Source organism: Nematolebias whitei, chromosome 16 (genome assembly GCF_014905685.2).
Source record: "Nematolebias whitei isolate Nwh7 chromosome 16, NemWhi1, whole genome shotgun sequence".
NCBI classification, from domain to species: Eukaryota; Metazoa; Chordata; class Actinopteri; order Cyprinodontiformes; family Rivulidae; genus Nematolebias; species Nematolebias whitei.
In genome coordinates this window covers 38503979-38521415 of record NC_056513.1, presented here as the reverse complement: position 1 = coordinate 38521415, position 17437 = coordinate 38503979, and the positions used below count along the sequence as shown (strand labels likewise).

General features: G+C 45.0%; 1 protein-coding gene across 1 annotated transcript in view; it reads right to left on the bottom strand.

Annotated features, from left to right (window-relative positions):
* Positions 1-11548: 11548 nt before the first annotated feature.
* LOC119423196 (mitoferrin-2-like) overlaps positions 11549-17437 on the bottom strand; it is a 10842-nt gene continuing 4953 nt past the window's right edge. The window contains exons 2-4 of the mRNA XM_037690602.1: positions 15645-15873; positions 15456-15512; positions 11549-12129 (exon numbers count right to left, since the gene is read on the bottom strand). Of these exons, the coding sequence (XP_037546530.1) occupies positions 11549-12129; positions 15456-15512; positions 15645-15873 (867 nt within the window). The remainder of the gene's footprint in view (positions 12130-15455; positions 15513-15644; positions 15874-17437) is intronic.

Sequence of the window (17437 nt, the reverse complement as noted above, 5' to 3'; positions counted from 1 at the left end):
CATATAAATTGATATATATATGAATACATATAAATTGATATATATATATATACTTCCAGTGTCATTTTATTTGCCTTTTTATCCAAGACATTTTATAATGAACTAAAACTATAATAGGCAGCACGGTGGCTCAGTTGATAGAGCTGTTGAATGGATAAAACTATTAAACCATTTTGGTTAATTGGACTTCCCAATCAATTTTTTAATTGTAAAACATAAAAAAAAAGTTTTTCCTCTTTAACTTTGGTAACAAGAATATTGCAAACATCTTGGGGTGTCAGTGTGATCCAAACTTCTCTTTTAAAGATTTCAGTGTATGCAGCAGAAAAAAACTGCTTCATTGACTAAAAACTGGGAACTCATACTGGTTTGGGATTAAATCTATATGCATCCATTTATTACGTCTTTGTATTGAACAACTGTTTAGAAAATGACAAGTTGACAGGTTTTTATTTGTTTGGTTTTTTTACACACAGGATCCACTATAAAAATGACAAAACATGTAAGGTTGTAAAGTTTGTGCATGAATGATGGTGTGAAGTCCTGAACCAACTGATTCAAACTGGTCTGTTTACTTCAAAGGGAGTCTTGATTCTTGTTCTTTGAAGCTCAGAAGGTGTCGAGGGGAGAAATCAGCCATTTGATTATTACTGGTGCCGTCAGTAAACAATCATTTCTGACAAAGTTTAAGTATCCATCCAACATCTTTTACCCGCTTATTCCATTTTGGGTCACGGGGGTCGCTAGTGCCCATGTCCAGCAGTCACTGTGCGAGGGGCAGGGGACACCCTGGACAGGTATCCAGTCCATCACAGGGACACATAGAGACAAATGAAACAAATAACCATTCACTCTCTCTCTCTCTCATCTAGAGACAATTCAGTTGCCAGTCAGTCAAACATGCATGTTTTTGGTCTGTGGGAGGAAACTGGAGTACCTGGAGGAAACCCACACATGCACGGACAGAACATGCAAACTCCACCCAGAAAGGACCCCGGACTGTGATTTGAACCGGGGACCTGCTTGCCGAGAGGCAGCAGCTCTACCAGTTGTGCCACCGTGCTGCCCTTATTGTAAGGGTCCCACTGCCTGCAGCCTGCCTTGCTGATGGCCGCTGATTACCAACACCTGGCGGCCATCAGCCTGATGAGCCTCTCCATCTACTTAAGGCTGCAGTCCAGTGTGACTCATCGCTGGAGCATATCACCTCTTATGGTATAGTACTGTTGTGAGGCAAATGTCTTGGTGAAAAGAATTTGTTCACCTTTGCTCTTTTTTCCAGTTTCCTGGTTCCTCGTGCTTTTTGGATTCCCTCGTGACCTGGATCCCTCGGCCTGTCAGGTATCCCTCGTGCCTCTTTGCCTCCAGTTGCCAGCCTTCCTCGTTTCCCTTTGGACCCTTGTTGGATTTCCCTCTGCTGCTTGCTCTCCCTGGACTGAAGGACCAGCTCACCTCCTCGGGTTTGGACTGTAAGGACAAACGCTCATTTAACAAACCACTCTGGCCTTCCCCGTTGGACAACTATTAACCTGTCGTCCCTCTTTCCAGGAGCCTCTGAGAAGCAGCTTGTGGACGTTCAAAATTCACAGTACATAATAAACACTGTTCTTTTGTATTTCCCCTGTGTCTGCCTCGTTCTGGGTCTCATATCATCTGGGTTCCCCGCGCACTCCTAACACTTATGTCAAACCACCCCGGTCAAAAAAAAAAGAGCTTCTGTTTATCCATCCATCCATTTTCTTCCGCTTATCCGGGGTCAGGTTGCGTGGGTAGCAGCCTAAGTAGGGAGGCCCAGAACTGATCTTCTCCCCGGCCACGTCGCACTCGGCTGCGAACTGCTCCAGCGAAAGCTGTAGATCACAATCTGATGAAGGCAACAGGATCACATAATCTGTAAAAAGCAGAGACGCAATACTAAGGCTACCGGCACGGCTTCCTCAGTGGAAGACGTGCCGGTAGGATTGAGGAAGTCTTCAAAGAATTCTGCCCACTGACCCACGTCATCCCGAGTTGAGGTCAGCAGCACACCACCCCCACTATAAACAGTGTTGGTGGTGTACCGCTTTCCCCCCCGAGACGCCGGATGGTGGACCAGAATCGCCTAAAAAAGTGTGAAAGTCATTCTCCATGGCCTCTCCAAACTCCTCCCATGCCCAAGTTTTTGCCTCAGCGACCAGCCGAGCCGCATGTCGCTTGGACTGCCGGTACCCATCAGCTGCTTCCGGGGTCCCACAGGCCAAAAAGGCCCGATAGGACTCCTTCTTCAGCCTGACAGCATCCCTCACAGACGGTGTCCACCATTGGGTTCCAGGGTTGCCGCCGCGACAGGCACCGACAACCTTGTGGCCGTAGCTCCGGTAAGCCGCCTCAACAATAGAGGCACGGAACATGGTCCACTCAGACTCAATGTCCCCCACCTCTCCCGGAACATGTTCGAAGTTCTCCCGGAGGTGGGAGTTAAAACTCTGTCTCACAGGAGACTCTGCCAGACGTTCCCAGCAAACCCTCACAATACGTTTGGGTCTGCCAGGTCTGACCGGCATCCTCCCCCACCATCGGAGCCAACTCACCACCAGGTAGTGATCAGTGGACAGCTCCGCCCCTCTCTTCACCCGAGTGTCCAAGACAGGTGATTCTGTGCTGCTTGTCCTATTGGACCTTACATCTGCTTTTGACACCATCGACCACAACATCCTCATTTCTAGACTGGAGCAGTGGGTGGGCATCACAGGGTCAGCCCTTAAATGGTTTGGGTCCTACCTATCTGACCAGTTTTTTTTCCAACTGCGGCAGGTAGCTAAGCTCAAGCCAGTGTTATCCAGACCCAACCTTGAAACATTAGTCCATGCCTTCATCACAACCCGCCTGGACTATTGTAACTCACTTTATGCTGGGGTCAGTCAGGCGTCCATTTCACGTCTCCAGCTCGTCCAAAATGCAGCTGCTCGGCTTTTAACTGGTACACGTAGGTCTGAGCACATCACACCTGTTCTGTCCTCCCTTCACTGGCTTCCTGTGCGATCCAGAATCGACTTCAAGATTCTCCTCCTGACATATAAGTGCCTAAATGGCCTCGCACCCCTCTACCTCTCCGAGCTCCTGGAACCATATGTTCCGTCTCGGGCCCTGAGATCATCGGACCAGCTTCTTTTGGTCGTTCCAAAATCACGCCTGAAGCTCCGAGGGGATCGAGCTTTTTCAGTCAGAGGTCCCAACCTGTGGAACAACCTGCCCCTCAACATCAGGCAGGCCTCCTCCCTCCTGATGTTCAAATCCCTCCTTAAAACGCACCTGTTTGCTCTGGCGTTTAATACTGTGTGAGTTAGTTTATATTGTTCTGTGTACCTCATTTTAAATTCTGTTGTTTTATGATTGACATTTATTTTTACTTCTTGTTTTTCCTTAGTGTGATCATTAGTGTGTGTTATTGCTCCAGTAATTTTAATTCTGTATGATGTTTTTGTTTTGCTGCCTATGTTTTGCTACATTTCTGTTAAGCACTTTGATAACAGTTTATCTGTTTTAAATTGTGCTCTACAAATAAAGATGACTTGACTTGACTTGACTTCTGTGTCAATATCAAAGATTTTAGTTCGGCATCGACCGCACTCCAGTGGGGGGTACCGCAGGAGTCCATCCTCGGTCCCCTTCTCTTTTCCTTATACCTGCTGCCACTAGGTGCTATCTTCCGCAAACACGACATACCCTTTCATTTCTATGCCGATGATTGCCAAATTTACTTCCCCCTGAGGCACAGAGGCACACGCTCTATTCAGCCTCTTCTTGACTGCCTGGCTGACATCCGGGACTGGATGGCTTTAAACTTCTTAAGCTTCAATGAGAAGAAGTCTGAAGTCATGCTGTTCCATCCCAGTGGCTCACTCATGAACCATGACATTGACCTTTTCTCTCTAGCCCCGCTAGAGAAACAAATGGTCACTAATCTGGGGGTGATAATGGACCCGTCCTTAAAACTCAACAGTCACGTAAACATGATGGTCAAATCCTGTTTTTTTCAGCTGAGACGGCTGTCTAAGCTGAAGCCTATACTCTCCAAAAAGAACCTTGAGACAGTGATCCACGCCTTCATAACATCTAGGCTTGATTACTGCAATTCACTTCTGTTTGGAATCAGTCAGTCCTCCATTGCTCGTCTACAACTGGTCCAAAATGCTGCAGCCCGATTTTTAACTGGTACAGGCTATAGAGAGCACATCACGCCTGTTTTGGCCTCCCTGCTCTGGCTACCCATTCACTTTCGGATCCATTTCAAAATTCTCATGTATGTTTTTAAATCACTGAACAGTTCCGCCCCATCCTATCTCACTGATCTTCTGCAGCCATATGTCCCACCGCGCTCTCTGAGGTCAGCAGACCAGATGCTTCTCTCAGTCCCAGAAACCCGTCGTAAGCTCAGGGGTGACAGGGCTTTCTCTGTTGCAGGTCCACGACTGTGGAATGAGTTGCCACTGAGTGTCCGGCAGGCTCCCACACTCTCAGTCTTTAAGTCTCGCTTGAAGACCCACTTCTATTCTCTTGCCTTTAACACGGTGTGATTTGTTTTGGCCCGGTCTGTTCTCTACTCTGTTGGCCATTTTAGTTAGCTTCTGCTGCTATTTGTATCTGTATTTCTATTTTATGTTTTCCTGTCTGCTGTGCATGTTTGTTTTCTTTTGTACAGCACTTTGGTTGGCCTTGTTGCTGTTTTAAGTGCTATATAAATAAATTGGTATGGTATGGTATGGTATGGTATGTGGCCGCAGATCAGATGAGACAATTACAAAATCGATCATCGAACTGCGGCCTAGGGTGTCCTGGTGCCAAGCAGCTCCCTCCGGCTTCTCTGCAGTCTTTTATCATCAAACTGACCCGTTTTTTCGAACCGGACTAAAGTTGGTCCTCCTTCCAACCGAATTCGGTGTTCAGTGACTCAGAGAGCCGGACGGGACCGTCCAAAAAAATATATATATTTTGGCCCTGGACCGATCGGCCGCTCCCCCCCCCCCCATCGGTCACTCTGAGCGCACCCTGCCGGCCAGGTGACCCCTCGAGCTGGGGAGTCGACGCACGAAGGTCCGGTGTTTTTTCTCTCTCTCTCTGGACCTCAATGAACTCTTATCTGGACCTTTGTGGTTCTACCTGGTTCCGACAAATATCGCCGGGTGGTATTTCGCTGGTTTTCAGCTGGACTGGCCCTCGTGGTGTTTCCATAGGTGTGGGGGAAGTGTACCTGTGACCCTCGAATTGGACCAGAACCGAACCGAGGTGGCTGTGGGGAAATTCGTCTTCTACAGAGCCGGTCTCAGCTTCAGTGAGCAGCCCGTTACTTTTACTGAAAGACGATCCACCTCCGTGGAGTCGTTGTGTTCACCTGGAGGAGACGCTCCGGTGCTTTGAAGCGCCGCCGGACCGGAGCAGAAACGCGCCGCCGGGCTGCCGGACCGGAGCAGAACCTCGCCGCCGGGCTGCCGGACCGGAGCAGAACCGCGCCGCCGGACTGGGCCGCCGGACCGGAGCAGAACCGCGCTGCCAGACTGGGCCGCCGGACCGGAGCAAAACCGGGCCAGGGATATCTTCAGCCTCTTCGTCTCTCATGCTTGGAGCGCCGGAGCCGTACTGGAGCAGAACCGGACCGGAACAGTTGCCGACTTCAGCCTCAGCCTCTCCGGTCAGTCTCGTTTTTCACCGGGGGTGCCCCGTGCTGTCGGGTGCTGAGAAGCGGAGGAGCAGCGTGGAGGAGCAGCGTGGAGGAGCAGGGCTGCGTGGTGCTCGAGTGAAGTTCAGAGTTTGTATCGGAGTTGCTGCAGGCCTCCATCTAAACTCACCTGGATAATAATTAATTTTATTCCGGATCACGTTGTTGGCCCCTGTTGACCTGAAACGAACTTGGATCATGCCTTTCACTTCAGGAGGATTTTCTGACAGCTCGCTCTGCTATTTGCTGCGAATTTTCTGTTTCTGTTTCGGCCTGTTGATTCTGGACCCAGCTTCTGTTTCTCATAGGAGCATCCATCCATCCATCCATCCTTCTTCACTGGGGGGCCGGAGCCCCCCTCAGCCTGACTCAAGCTGCAGTTGGGCCACCTCGTCGGGTTTGTTTGCCCATTTGAACTGTGACATTTTATGGTCTGAATCTTTTCTGCATCATTCATATTACTGTCACTATTTTCAGTTCTCAGATTATCTGGAGTCACTGAATCTTGTTAATACACCTGAATCTGTCCATCACTGCAACTTTCACTGTTTTTGGGTTCTGAATGATCGTGTCTTCATTAATGTTTCTCATGGTTCAATTATGGGGGATAATTGCCACACTGTTAACTCCTGTAATTACACATCAGACACAAAAAACTCAAGAAAATGTCTGATAATAATGTTGTTACTGCTCTCAGGAATTCAGCCCAACCCTGGACCCCCCACTAATTATAGCACACCAAATGACTTTAAAAACGCCTCTGGGCTTCATTTTCTGCATGTAAACAATCGTAGCCTTCTGAAAAAACTTGATGCTGTGAAAATCCTGGTCAGTTCTTCTGGGGCTGATGTTATCTTTATTTCTGAGTCCTGGCTCAACAAATCTGTAATGAATAATGACGTGGCAATCAATGGATTTAACATCTACCGCTGTGATCGTCAAAAAAGGGGGGGTGGAGTCATTATTTACATTAGAGATTCTCTGGTTTCAAGTCTTGTGACTTCCAAAACAATTCCAAATCAGTTTGAAGCCTTATCTGTAAACATCACCTTGAATGGACGCCAGATTTTAACTGTAGTCTGCTGCTACCGCCCCCCCACAGCTTCACCTGAGGCATTAAATGCCATTAAGGAATTCCTTGGTAATTTAAAATTCACAGAGGTATTTTTAGCTGGAGATCTCAACATTGATTGGTGTAAGTCGACCCCCCTCTGTGACAAATTCAAGGAATGTTGCTTGTCTTTTAATTTATCCCAACTGATCGACTCCCCCACCAGATTAAATAAAAGCCATCCTGACAATTCCTCCATCTTAGACCTGTTTCTAACTAATGTGCCTCACAAATTCCCTGGTACAGGTGTATTCGCTGATCTTTTGAGTGATCATTGTGTGACAGCGGCTTTAAGAAATAGTAAACTTCCACCTTCTAAGCCCAGATTAATTAAAAAAAGGGATCTGAAACATTTCTGTGAACAGTCATTCCTCTGGGATGTGTCTCACTTTGACTGGCATCGTATTCTGTTAACTGATGATGTGAACTCTGCTTGGAACTATTTCCATAATAATTTCATTTATTTCCTGAACTTACATGCTCCTTTTCGTCAGTTCAGAATAAAGGGACGAGACAGCCCCTGGTTTACTCCAGAGCTAGCTGACCTCCTGCACAGGAGAGATCATCTTTGGGCTGCAGCGAGAAAATCTGGCTCAGACACTGACTGGTTGAGTTTCCGACAGATGAGGAATAAATGTACAACTTCTGTCAAAGCAGCAAAACGAAACTATTTCTTATCTCAGACTTCCAAAAATCTAAATGACCCCAACAGATTCTGGAAAACAATTAAATCTCTCTCAGGCACCCCCCAATCATCTGACCCCCCATCACAACTTCTCGTTAACTTTGTTCCTGTGTCAAATAAGCACGAGATCCTGAACTGTTTCAACAAACATTTTGTTGCTTCTAGTTCTTTATTTGACACAGTAACTAATGGAAGATCAGCCACTTCCCCTAATAACCAAACTTCTACAAATCAAATCCCTCCTACAAGTCAATCCTCAGTTAATCACAGCTTCTCTTTTTCTCCATTCTCAGTCAGTGAGGTCAATAAACTGTTAAAAGATCTTGATCCTAAAAAATCTGCAGGTCCAGATGAACTTCCACCTTATTTCTTAAGGCTGGCTGCTCATATCATCACAGTCCCTGTGACCCACATCTTCAATCTCTCCATAGGACAAAACTCCATCCCAGACACTTGGAAAACAGCCTTTGTTCTTCCTTTGCTGAAGGGAGGTGACCCCACCTCACTGAACAACTATCGACCAATCTCTAAACTCTGTATTTTAGCCAAGGTTCTAGAAAAACTGATAAACTCTCAAATCAAAAATTACCTGGACTCATTTAACATCTTACCTCCACATCAATCTGGTTTCAGGAAACAACACAGCACAACCACTGTTCACTGAAGGTTCTTAATGACGTTGTTGAAGCACTGGATGCTAAGGATTATTGTGCTGCACTTTTCTTAGACCTGTCTAAAGATTCTGACACTGTGGATCAGAACATCTTGTGTCATAAACTCTCAGAAATCGGTTTCTCAGATCACACCATTGGTTGGTTCTCTAACTATCTTTCAGACCGGAGGCAATGTGTTCAACATAATGGTACTTCCTCCAGTTATTTAACATTCAACAATGGTGTACCACAAGGCTCAGTCTTAGGACCCACCCTCTTTACAATCTACATACATAATGTAGGTAAAAACATCCCTAATGCATCCATACATTTCTATGCTGACGACACAGTTGTTTATTGTCGAGCTAAAACTGTTGCTAAGGCTTTCCAGCTTCTGAAATCTGCATTTAACATCATCCAGACAGATTTGTTCCGCCTCAAACTTGTCCTAAATGCCGAAAAAACCAAAGGGATGCTTTTTTCAAATAGGAAGTTGGTCCCAGCAGTTCTTCCTCCGATTTTATCCTCAAATGGTGTCCCCATTGAGTTTGTTGATTCCTATAAATATTTGGGTATCTTGGTCGACTCACATCTTTCTTTTAAGCTCCATGTGGAAAACTTGATAAAGAAACTGAAAGTTAAACTGGGTTTCTTTTTCAGAAACAGATCCTGTCTAACCCTGAATGCTAGAAAACGCCTTGTATCTGTGACTTTCCTTCCCTCAATTGATTTTGGTGATATTATTTACATGAACGCTCCTACAAGAACCCTGCAGATGTTGGATGCTGTCTATCATGGTGCACTAAGATTCATAACTGGCTGTGATTATCGTACCCACCACTGCACCCTGTATTCACTGGTTAACTGGACATCATTAACTTCACGCAGACTCTCTCACTGGTACATTTTCATCTTTAAATCACTTCTTGGTCTGCTGCCTTCATACATCTCCTCCTACATGTCTCTGTGTGAGTGCAGCTACGGAGTGCGTTCTCAGGACATTATTACCTGCAGTGTTCCCTCAATGAGGACTGAACTAGGCAAAAGGGCCTTCTCCTACTCCGCTCCTGTTTCCTGGAATATCTTACAAAAAGATTTGAAGCTCTCGACCTTTGACCTCTCTAAGTGTCTTTAAGAATCTGTTGGACTCCTGGCAGGGACCAATGCAGACATGTTCCTGTTTTTAGTTTTATACATTTGTCTTGGAATCTAGCTGGTTTTTTTTTTTGTTTTGTTACCTTTTTCCTTTTAGCCATCCTATTTGTTAAAAAAAAAAAAAAAAAAACTGTAGTATGAGTTTTTATAACTGTTTATTGTTGTTGCTGTTGTCCATTGTTGTCATCTTTCTTTGTTGAAATCAGGTCTCTCTTGTAAATGAGTCCTCGAGGCTCAATGGGATTTACCTGTATAAATAAAGGTTGATTGATTATGCTTGAACAAGGTGTTCGTTATTGACAATCCATGACGAGCACAGAGCGCTTCTGTTTATACAGGTTTTATTTTAGCACAATTTCCATTTAGTTTTTTACTTCCATGTAAAACGTGCTGGGATCTTTTGGTGAAGAATAAAAGACAAGGAGACATTTCCTGAGGTCTTGGAGAGCCAGCACCAAGAGAAGACCCTGCTTCTGCGAGGAGCTGCCTTCAAATTTATTTACAGTTCACAAGAAACGGGCATCATTTTCAACACCGTTTACACATTTCACATTAACGTCGTCATTATTCCTCTTCTTTATTTTCCTGTCTTTGGTTTCCCAGGATCTTCACTTCACTTGAGGAACACTTCTCTTCCACACAGGTTGAATTTTCATATAATAAACTCTCGTAAAAAATAATCCAAGCTTTCCTTTAACTAAGGTGCAACAGTCTACACAAATCTTTCACTCTGATCAAACTTATACAAAGTTAGATTTGCTTAATTCAAAATACAAAATAAACTCAAACCTAAGCTTGTTAAGTTTACCAACACTTGTTCGTTTTTCTTTATTCAATTTCATACCATGGTTTAAAACTAGCCCAGCCTTGTGAGTCGCATGGATGATGGCTAGCTGAAGGCATGTGGAGTGAACTCATCTTCTTTAGTGTTTCTGAATGAAAGCAGAGACGGGATCAGCAGAGACGGGATCAGCAGGTCAATGCTATATTGTTGTGACGTTTTTGAACAAACTACTGGCAGAAAAAACTCCTGTCTTTGCATTGTCTAAAAAATAATGTATAGTATTTTAAAAGCTGTTTGGTTGGTGCACAGGACGTACAAGGTGCTGGAAGTCCTCGTCAAACTGAAACCTGTTAACCTCTGAAGACAGAGGAGGAACAGAACAGAAACAGCCTTTATTGTCCCAGAGGAAGAGCCCACAACAGGAGCTGTCAGGAGTGAGCCACCCATGGAACAGGGACCAGACTAATTCCTGTAATTCCAACTTCCATTAACAAAACCTTTGCTTTGTTCGTTGCTTTCAAGTTTCATTGTATATCAACAGTTTTTAAACTTGTGCTAGCACTTCTTTATTCATAAAAAGTGCAGAATGGTAACTACCACAATGTGAGAACATTGCCAAAAGTTAATTAATAAAACATTTGGAACAAGGCTGGCTCTAATGACAGCACTACATGTTCTCACTACAGCCAAGGTCCCATTTACCAGAACCAGTTCAGTTCAGGCTTTAGACTGTGCGCCCCCTTGTGGACACAATTATCAGCACCTTCATCCAATACGCCCTTTGATCTGCGTCAGTGCACGTGTGTTTCAGGGTGGAGAACAGTTCTTGAACAAGAGTTCCACATATTGTAGTGTAGATGACGCACAGTCACAGCGTTACCTTTTTCTGAAGGTCCATATAAACGGAACATTTAGTGGAAGAGAGTGAAAACTGAAAGTAAAGCTCAACGTCCACCATGTTTCCTGAGGGACACTCGTCTTCAGTCATTTCATGCAGCGTGTCGTCCTAAAGGTCATAAACAACCTCCACTTTCATTTGCTGCATCCAAGACAGGAAGAGAACTTCTCTTACTTATGAACAAAAACAGTACTTTGTGTTGGTCTCTAGGGAAGAGTGTAGTTTGAAGAGTGTAGTTCGACGGGTGTAGTTTGACGGGTGTAGTTTGACGGGTGTAGTTCGACGGGTGTAGTTTGATGAGTGTAGTTTGTCAAGTTGAACACAATAAAAAGATAAAAAGACAGAACTTGCTGCCGTTTCACACTCGTTCTGACGGAAGACCCTGAGTGAACCTACACGCCTCTTTCATGTTCTTGGCTTCAAACTGGATTATTTATTCTAAACTGAGTTAGACAAACCAGCCCCGTGAGTTTTGGCATCAGTAGTCTTACCCTGCCTTTTGAACCTTGGGACGTTTAGGATTAAATCCCAATACCAGTGATGAGTACGGTACAGTAAAACTTGTGTTCATTTATCTCCGTCTCCACAGAGTCGTTTTTCGTATTGGTGCTTGGTGATGATGTTTTTGAAGAACTCGTACACGGACCAGCTGATGGCCGTGGAGGGCATCTGGTAGATGACTCTGGCCTGGACGCCTTTAAAGAAGGCTGGCGTCCCTCCCATCCTGTACACAGTCCGAAAAGCCTCACCTAGGCCAGAAATGTGGCGACCGTCAGGGCCCACAGCCGCAGCTGCTCCAACCGCTCCGCCTGCTGCCCCGGCATGGACCACATGGACAGCCAGAGCCTCCTGGGTGTTGAGGAGGGTCTTGCAGACGTCAAGGGGAGTGGTGGCAGCAGCCGCCAGGGCTCCAGCAAGTGCACCAGACACAACGTGGGAGGAAGGGTTGTACTGTCTGTGAGGGTTGAGGAGCTCCTGGAGGTACTCGTAGGTCATGAAGTGGAGCGCCTGGAAGGGCACGTTCATCGTCAGCTGGGTGGTGTAGCTGCGGTAAAAGGCTGCAGGGCCCTCACGTCTCAGTAAAGATCCCATACAGTCCAAAACACCACGATAAGGAGACTTGAACATCTGCATACGCTGCTTTACCACTACACAGGGATAAAAGGGATGTTGGAAGGTGAACAATAAAAATTATTTAGAGTAGAAATAAAACAGAAGACGGCTAAAATAAAGAAACGTACGGCTGAGAGTCACTGTTTCAAGAAAACACTGTCTCAAAAATCATTTGACAACAGAAAAACAGGGGGACTGTATGAGAAACATCTCAAATAGAATAAAGTCCATGCTCAATAATCCAGGGATACAATCCAACATTTTTCAGTCAGGTCATCTGGACAGTTTCTTTTTTTGTGCTGAAACGTTTCACCTTCCATCCAGAAGGCTTCATCAGTCAAGGAAACATACAACAAAACTGATTCTTCCCCCAACAGCTTACTCCAAAGTGGAACAAACCAGTTCTGCTTGTGATAAGATGGTCTCTTAGGTACGCCCCTCCTCCATTGCCGACCCTCTTCTTTGTTCACAGTCTTGTCAAACTGGTTGAAAACAACTAAGTCCAAAAAGACCATCTTATCACAAGCAGAACTGGTTTGTTCCACTTTGGAGTAAGCTGTTGGGGGAAGAATCAGTTTTGTTGTGCGTTTCCTTGACTGATGAAGTCTTCTGGATTGAAGGCGAAACGTTTCAGCACAAAAAAAGAAACTGTCCAGGTGACCTGACTGAAAAATGTTGGATCTCTAAAATAGCTTCCTGCAGGGTGTGCAGTGAAGTCTAAATCTTTTCTTCCTTTAAGTGCTTGTGACATTAACATTTTCTAACATATACAGGTATATAAATGCATTTTTGAAGATAGTATTATTTTATTAGTATTATAGTAGTATTTTGAAGTAGTATTGGGAGAAAAAAAACCCACGATAAACAGAGACCAGGTAGTTCCCCACCCTTTTTTAATTTACCTTTGGCATCACTTTCTGTTTCACGCAGGCTGCACCAAGTTCAACAGAAAATGTGCCATTTATGTGACAAAATGGGTAAAATAATGTGCATTATGCAAAAGTATTAAATATGAAGATGTTTTCTTTCCACTTTTTTTACTCCAATTAGAGTTTACTAGTATTCCCAGGCCCAGTCTCTCATCGTGTACTAACCAGGCCCGACCTGCTGAGCTTCTGAGATCAGACGAGACTGGGCGTGTTCAGGGTCGTATGACCGTAAACTAGTGCGAGTAGGTGTCTCAAATACAGAAGGTGTACCTGGGGGGCCACATCTGATTGGACAAAAAAAAACAAGGCGTTTGTGTTAACCACAGACATATTATGTCTATGATGTTAACTGGTTCGACATTAGCAGCGTCTCCATAACTTCTCTTTCCACCTCTTGGCACAGAACTTCCTGTTACATTTCAAAATAAGAGCAACATAACTGGGTAGTGGGCAGGGCTACGTTTATTTTTTTAATATCTAGTAATAACATTAAAAAACAAAATCCATTTTAGTTGTTGAATAATGTGAAAATAGTTACAATCAATTCATAAAGAAAGAAAAATAAAGTAACCAAAATATTAATGATACTTCAACTGTCTTTGTTTCCTTTAACTTCATTTTCTTGTTCAACTCTTAAATCAGTCCCTGCAGATGAGTGATGGTCAGTTTCTGCACCTGGAGCAGGTATTCTGTTTACTGGTTCACTTCCTCAGCTGTCTCAGGTTTTAAGGCTCAGTCCTTCTCCATGTTTCAGCTCCTTTCACAGATCAGGTCTCATAGAAGAACTTCTAAAGAACATTTGGTTTTGAGCCGTTATCTCATCACAGGACTCCTGATCTTTAATTGAGACCAGACTTTTTGACAAATGGAGCAGGTTTCTCTTCAGATGCTTCAGATTTGATTGTACCCAGACCAGACTCAGGCCAGCCTGTGTCAGGTGCAGCTACAAGGACTAAAGAGACTCTTCTTGTGTTTGACAGCAGAGATAACGCTGCGTCTTGGGCTGCATTCACACCAGCCCTGTTTAGTCCGCTTTAATCCAACTCCAGCTCGTTTTCCTAGAAAGTCTGGCTCGTTTGAGGAGGTGTGAACGCGCCATCGAACTCTGTCACGGAACAAAAAGGCGAACTCTGGCCCGGGCTAAAACCTAGGTCTGGGTCCGGTAGAAGAGAACTCCAGTGGTTCCAGTACAGTGTGAATGTAAACAGACCGGACCCGCTCCACAGGTAAACAAACACACATTTCTCTTATATGGAGCCGTCAGCTGACTTGTGTGGAAAACAATATTCTCCATGGTCTTCAGTCTCATCTTCTGCTCATGCTGAGTCCATTGTTGAAAAATGACTAAATATAACTCCTAAAACTGATAAAACTTGATGCCACTTCGTTTTTATTTTTATTTACAGCAGAAGAAGAAGACGTGTCTTCAGAGTTTTTGTGTTGTTTCTTTCAGTAGTTCTTGGTGCAGCGCCCCCACAGGCGAGCGGGGGAACAGGTTGCTTCAACAGGTTGCTTCAACAGGTTGCTTCAACAGGTTGCTTCAACAGGTCGACTCGACTGCACAGCGCAGTGTGAATGCAAACGCACCAGCTCAAATGTAACAAAAGGTCATGAATATTGGTCCCCAACCCAGTCTACCGGACTATCTGGTGTGAAAACAACCTAAGAGACCTTCAGTTTTAATAAAGATCTGATGTAACTTACCTGAAGAGCAGCAGAAACAGCTGCCGGTCAGTGTCTGTCCTCTATAAACGCCCACTTTCAGTCTGCAGAGAACCTCTTCTCAACTAGTGTGTAAATTAGTGGCAAACAGTGGTCACTGTGTTCCTGGTACATTTTGTGTGTTAAATTACCATCTATACTAACAGCAGGTGAAGCAGATGGTCCTCTTGTCCTGATCCTGGTTCTGCTAAAGGTTTCTTCCTCATGAGGGAGTTTTTCTTTCCACTGTCGCCTTCATGCTTGTTCAGGATGAGAGTTCAGTGATGGAGTTAAACTCAAAGCTGCTCCTCACATAAATAATGTTCAATTATTATTTTTATGTTTGGGTGTTTCTGTTCAGTCCCTGAGGCGACTTCTGTTGTGACTTGGAGCTGAATAAATAAACTGAACTGAATTGTTGGTCAACAACTTGTGATTAATACTTTTTTTAGATCATATTGTGAACTCCATTAGGCTTGAAAATATATAAATCAGTGTTTGTCCATGTAAAAAACAAGATGCACTCAAGATATTGATAGTTGTTTTCTAATTGCTCAGGAGACCTGGAGTAAATGATCAATAGGCTGCAGTGATCTGGAGAGTAGAGCAGGTTGCAGGATATTTCAGGTGTGATGGGTTAAATGCACAGAACTAATTGACATAGCATTCATTATAAATAGACCAGTGTTAGGCGTTAACTGTGCGCTGTGCATGTGAGGTGAAGTTTGTACCTTCAGCTGGGTTCATGATGGCGTCGTGCAGGACGGTGGCTGCACAGCCTGCCACTCCTGCAGAGCACAACAGTTTAAAGGTCATGATGCCGTCATGTCTGCCTCTAACAGGAACAGCAACTATACGTCACTCTTGACTCGACTTTCTTTCAGTCTGTCGTTCAAAGCTCAACCTGAGCATCGTCTCACCGTTTGCAACGTGGCTGTTGGTGCCGGGGTGAATCGCACCGCTGAGAGAGAACTTGATTTTCTCGTAGCAAGCAAAGTAAAGAGCATGGGCAGGCCCCGCCCCCACCGCCAGCACGTTCACACCCCTGATTGGTCGCCACACCCCCTCGGTTCGTACAATCTGACGCAGGGCGTCCATCACGTTCCTGTAGCGTGCTCCTGGATCTGGCTGCAGGCTCTGCATGCGAGTCTGGGTAAGAAACCACACAAAGTGATGAAGAGCAACAATTAGGATTAGTTTAAGAACTGGCAGAACTCTGAGTCTTAATCTGCTGTCTGTGCTGATTCATGAAACGCTGACGGGTCTGTAAAAGTCCAACAGATAACTTTATTCTGTTGAGTACAAAAAGAACTAACAAGAAAGAAAAGACTGGCAGAAAAACATATTGGAGTTCAAATAAACTGATAACCTTATGAGATACGCAGGACTATCTGCTGAGAGACAGTCAGTCTGTGTGTGAAGAAACAAATACCAGCTCAAAGGAACACTCTCTAACCTCAGAGACATGTCCACAGATCTGTCCCCACAAAGGACAGCAGGAAGCAACAGTCCCACCTGACGCCTGTCAAAGCTGATCAGCAGCTGGAGACAGGACTAGTGTGTTCAGTGCAGGGATCACTGTCCTCACAGGAGCACAGCAACCAGTGGATCTTGTGAAAATAATTCATGCACCTCTTGTCTGGCTTGACTTTTATTCCTCTGGTTTGAATCATTTAACATAAAACACATTTTTGTGGAACCAACTTCCAATCTCTGTCCGTGAGGCTGACACATTGTCCAGTTTTAAAACTAGGCTTAAGACTTTCCTTTTTGCTAAATCCTATAGTTAGGGTCAGCTTGGGTTTCCTGAGCTGTCCCTTAGTTCAGCTCCTATAGACTTAGACTGCTGGAGGACAAACTGACCACACTCTTCACTCTGCTACTGTCTTTACTTACTCTGCTCAACCTGGTTTGTATTTGTAATTATTTCTATCCCTGACATGTGGTTTTGTCTTTCTTCCAATAGAGGACACCTGCACCTACACCTGCACCTACACCTGGACCTACACCTGGACCTACACCTGGACCTACACCTGCACCTACACCTGGACCTACACCTGGACCTATACCTGCACCTACACTACACCTGCACCTATATCTGGACCTACCATTCTGTGTTCGTCTGTCTCTCCTTCCTGTCCTCTCAACCAGCCGGTCAAAGCAGATGGTCTCTTGTCCTGAGCTGGTTCTGCTGGAGGTTTCTTCCTGTTAAAGGGAGTTTTTTCTTTCCACTGTCTCCACTGTGCTTGCTCAGGATGGGAGACTGTGACAAAGTGAAGATTCAACAAGTCTGCTGGCTTTCTTAGATAGATTCATGAGTCTAACAGCCTCAGGGTAGAAGCTGTTCCTCAGTCTAGTGGTTCTACACTTAATGCTCCTCAACCTCCTTCCTGAGGGGAGCGGGGCAAAAAGTGTGTGTGTGCTGGGTGAGTGTGGTCCTTCATGATGCAGGTGGCCCTCTTCCTGCATCTGGAGGTGTAGATGTCTGTGATGGTGGGGAGGCTGACTCCAACATCTTCTGTGCAGCCTTCACCACTCTCTGCAAAGCTTTTCTTTCTGCAGCTGTGCAGCCTCCATGCCACACGTTGATGCTGGAGCACAGGATGCTCTCCACTGCACACCTGGAGAAGGAGGTCAGGACTGAAGTACTAATAGCTGGAGAACACTTCCACCGCAGATCCTCCTATGTTCCGTGGTGGTGGTGGTGGTGGTG